General features: G+C 45.2%; 1 protein-coding gene across 1 annotated transcript; it reads right to left on the reverse strand.

Moving 5' to 3' along the window:
• LOC149325602 (uncharacterized) lies at window positions 1–2,904 on the reverse strand. Its single transcript, XM_089564024.1, has one exon. The coding sequence runs from the start codon at window positions 2,887–2,889 to the stop codon at window positions 988–990; it is 1,902 nt and encodes a 633-aa protein (XP_089420150.1). The 5' UTR covers window positions 2,890–2,904; the 3' UTR covers window positions 1–987.
• Window positions 2,905–4,414: the final 1,510 nt, after the last annotated feature.

Genomic DNA, 4,414 nt, shown 5'->3' on the forward strand with positions numbered 1-4,414 from the left:
AAGCCTCCTTTTTTTGTTTGCCAGACGTTTTAATGAGCGGTTGTACCATGGACACTGCCGGTTGGTTAAAAGCTTTTTTCGAGGAATATACAGGTCGACCAGCTCGCAAAGCTTGTTTCTGAAAAGGTGCCAATTTGTATTTACAGATCTATCGTTGAAGTTTGCCAGAAATTCGTCAAGGAAGTCTTCAAGTGCTTTATTGATCGCAGTGTAATTTCCCTTAGCATAATCATATATTAGTTTTATATTGTTATACGACGTTCGAGCAGGGAAGTTCAACATGACATGTAATAAAGAATGATCGCTTATACCTGATAAGTAGGTAATGGTAGATACAGCATCAGGGGCTGTTGTTAGCAACAAGTCTAATACATTGGATGTTGAAGATGTGACCCTAGTAGGCTGCGTTATTACCTGAGTTAAGCAAAAGTCTGAACAAACGTTTAAAAAATTAGACAATTCTGACGTAGAGTTGGTGGTGGAATACGGAAAACTAGACCAGGCAATATTAGGGAAATTAAAATCACCAAATAAAAAAACAGGAAAATTCGGAAATTTGGCACACACAGCGCTTAGCGTGTCATGAAGTTCACTGGAAAAACCAATCCCAGTGGAAGGCGAACGGTAGCATGCACAAAATACAAGTTTTTGATATTCAGTCGTTATCAGAACACATAAAAACTCCAGTGTCGTAGGAATATCAATGTGAAGGCTATCAAGATGATCCGAGACGGCGAGCAGAACACCGCCACCCCGTGCGACTGCGCGATCACGGCGAAATATGGAGTACCGCTTTTCGGTAGCGAGGATTTCCGTGTTTTTAACACAATCATTCAGCCATGTTTCTGTTAAGACAATAATTTCGGCCGATGTGGTATCGGCGGCACAGGAAAGGTCATCACGATTTCGCACAACACTGCGTATATTGGTGAAAAGCACTGAAATTCCAGAGATCGGCTGCGCACGCGGACGAAAGCGCCCAGCCAGCTATCTCGAATCATCAGAACCGCCCGCGGCACTAGAATCAACACGTGAAGTAGTAGCATACAGGCTAGTTTGTTCACAAACTCTATCACTTTCAGCACAATAGGTGTAGCATTTCTTGTTTAAGAATAACCGTGCGTGCCTCAGTTTAAAGCGCGTGTTAGGCGCAGTTTCCTTCGCAAATTCTGCCAGTTTTTTTCTAGCATGCCTTGTAGATGGACTAAAATCTTCAGACATAGAAACATCTGAATCTTTCAGTTTAGACTGAGCGTTCAAAAGCATTTGCTTTGTTTTGTAGTTGGAAAATTTTACCATTATTGGTCGCGTTTTGGTAGGGTCTGCAATGCCGATTCGGTGGGCCCGGGCGATATCAGTATTAGAAATGGTAATTGACATTTCTTGCTGTATTGCATTCACAATTTTTTCTTCTGATTGCAACCATGTTTCGGTGGCTCCAGCGTCTTCAGATATACCAAAAAATAAGAGGTTATCTCTACGCGATCTATCTTCGAGGTCATTCATTCGGGCCCTTAATGAGTAATTTTCTTTGGCGAGGCATTCAGCAGTTGCTTTGAGAGCATTCAGGTCCTGACGGAAGGATTCAAAACCCGCAAGTTTGGTCTCAACATTGGTAAGCCTGTTTGAAATATCAGTAACCTTCACGTCTAGTTCCTCTTGATTGCATGTAATAGTTTTAATTGAGTTCAATATTTCGACCTGCCCCTGTTCAATGTTTGTTGAGCGCATTCTTAGATCTTCCAGAAGGGTGAGTATGGCACCGCTGTCAGAGTCGGGCGTCGGGTTCTGAGTGTTGCTACGAGTGCTATGGCCAGGGCCAGGGTTTAATTCAACGTCTCCGGACAAGAGCAATTTGAGCACACAATAACACTGGCATACATTTTCCAACAGCACTTGTGGGCAAGGGAGCATAACGAGGCAGACATCATTTGAACGCTTGGAAGAAACTGGACTAACCTGAAGGATGAAAAAACGAAAGACATTGGTGAACCACATCGTGTCGCTGCTCCCATGCCCACTGAAGGGGTGGCGACGGTGCATCCCATTTATATCTTCTGCGATGGTTGACGTCGATGTCGATCCGGGGTAAAAATCTTGCGAAGCGGTGATCAGCTGCGTCATGAAAGCATTCCATGGGCCGCTAGAGCATTTGTCGCTTGACGCCGGCGCACTCCAGTCAAAAAGCGCTGATGGGATTCCACCGTGGCACAGAACTGGATCTGAAGCGACGCTGCCAGTGCAGAGGACAGGAAACTGAAGGATGAAAAAACGAAAGACATTGGTGAACCACATCGTGTCGCTGCTCCCATGCCCACTGAAGGGGTGGCGACGGTGCATCCCATTTATATCTTCTGCGATGGTTGACGTCGATGTCGATCCGGGGTAAAAATCTTGCGAAGCGGTGATCAGCTGCGTCATGAAAGCATTCCATGGGCCGCTAGAGCATTTGTCGCTTGACGCCGGCGCACTCCAGTCAAAAAGCGCTGATGGGATTCCACCGTGGCACAGAACTGGATCTGAAGCGACGCTGCCAGTGCAGAGGACAGGAAACTGAAGGATGAAAAAACGAAAGACATTGGTGAACCACATCGTGTCGCTGCTCCCATGCCCACTGAAGGGGTGGCGACGGTGCATCCCATTTATATCTTCTGCGATGGTTGACGTCGATGTCGATCCGGGGTAAAAATCTTGCGAAGCGGTGATCAGCTGCGTCATGAAAGCATTCCATGGGCCGCTAGAGCATTTGTCGCTTGACGCCGGCGCACTCCAGTCAAAAAGCGCTGATGGGATTCCACCGTGGCACAGAACTGGATCTGAAGCGACGCTGCCAGTGCAGAGGACAGGAAACTGAAGGATGAAAAAACGAAAGACATTGGTGAACCACATCGTGTCGCTGCTCCCATGCCCACCTTGCACGGTCAGTAAACAGCGCTGTGTTCGTCCTTCTTCTCTTCTTTGGCCCTGTGCCGTTGCGCTGAAAAACTATGAGTTTAAACCAAAACAACAACGTATCCAGCCCGCGAATGGCACGTCGAAGAGCTCAATCAAAAAAATAAAATTGTTGAACATAAATGCTAGAAGTGTACTGAATAAAGTCGAGCCACTCGAAATTGTTCTCATTGAGAAAAATCCAGATATTGTGGCTGTCACAGAAACGTGGCTCTCGACTAATATTGGTAGTCATGAAATCTTCCCTCCGAACTACTCAGTGATGCATAAAGATCGGCTTTCCCGGGGTGGTGGCGTTGCATTGTTGATAAAGAACCACTTTTCCTTTATCCCTCTGCCGGACATCCTGGGAAGAGAGGCAGTGTTTTGCCAGATTCTATGTGATGGCGTCAGCATTGTCGTGGGATATTGTGTTTATTGGAGCCCCTCTTCTGGACATGACAGCTTGAGTGCTGTACACGACTATATGCAAGTGCACGTACAGAACTCTAGACTAATCATCATGGGCGATTTTAACCTTCTGGACATTGTCTGGGATACCTTGCACCACACTGCTCCGGCCTCAGATGCACTCATTCATTTAATGCTGAATTTCAGTCTACATCAAACAGTCTCCCATCCAACTCGCATACTAGGCACAGCAAAAAGCATTCTCGAACTAATACTTGTAAGCAAGAACTTCCCAATACACCAGACTAAGCTTGACATAATTGACGGAATTTCTGATCACAGTGTACCAGTCTGCGTGCTACCGCTCGATATTGTAATAACAACCTGCTCTTCCCAATCGACTGTAAGTAATTTTAATAGAGCCGACGACGCTAGTATATCTTGCACATGAGTTTCAGATGTTTGCCGAAGCAGCATCTGAAGCAGGCTCGAACGTAAACTCCTTCTGGCTTCAGTTCAAGGAAATAATTTTCTACTGTACACGCAGATATGTCCCCTCAAAAAACAAGCGAGTTAAAACAAAGAACCCATGGATCATGCGAGAGGTCATTCATGCAAAACACAAAGTGATGAAAAAGCTACGTTGCTCCATAAGTCCAAAGGTACTAACCCCGATAGACAACAAAAATTAGCCGGTGCAATTGAAATCTTCAAGAAAAAAATGATGAAATCAAAGGAATACTACTTTAGTGTTACGCTGCCTGACTTTCTTACTTGTAGCCCACACAGGTTCTGGAATCACTTCCGCAATAGAAACACAGCAGGACACGAACAGACACCAGAGGAAAACAGTGCGAAGGCTAATTACTTTAATGACTTTTTTCAGTCCGTATTTACCACCGATAACGGAGTTATTCCCCAGATGGCAACAACCCGAACTTCAGATACCAGAGAAATAAACATAACTGATGACGAAATTTTCTATCTTCTCTTGAACATCGATCGGAAGAAAGCCAGCGGGACAGATAACATACCTAATGCGTTTTCAAAAAGATATGCGGAATGGTGCAGC

Source organism: Amblyomma mixtum, chromosome 10 (genome assembly GCF_055824585.1).
Source record: "Amblyomma mixtum isolate Tamu chromosome 10, ASM5582458v1, whole genome shotgun sequence".
Classification (NCBI taxonomy): Eukaryota; Metazoa; Arthropoda; class Arachnida; order Ixodida; family Ixodidae; genus Amblyomma; species Amblyomma mixtum.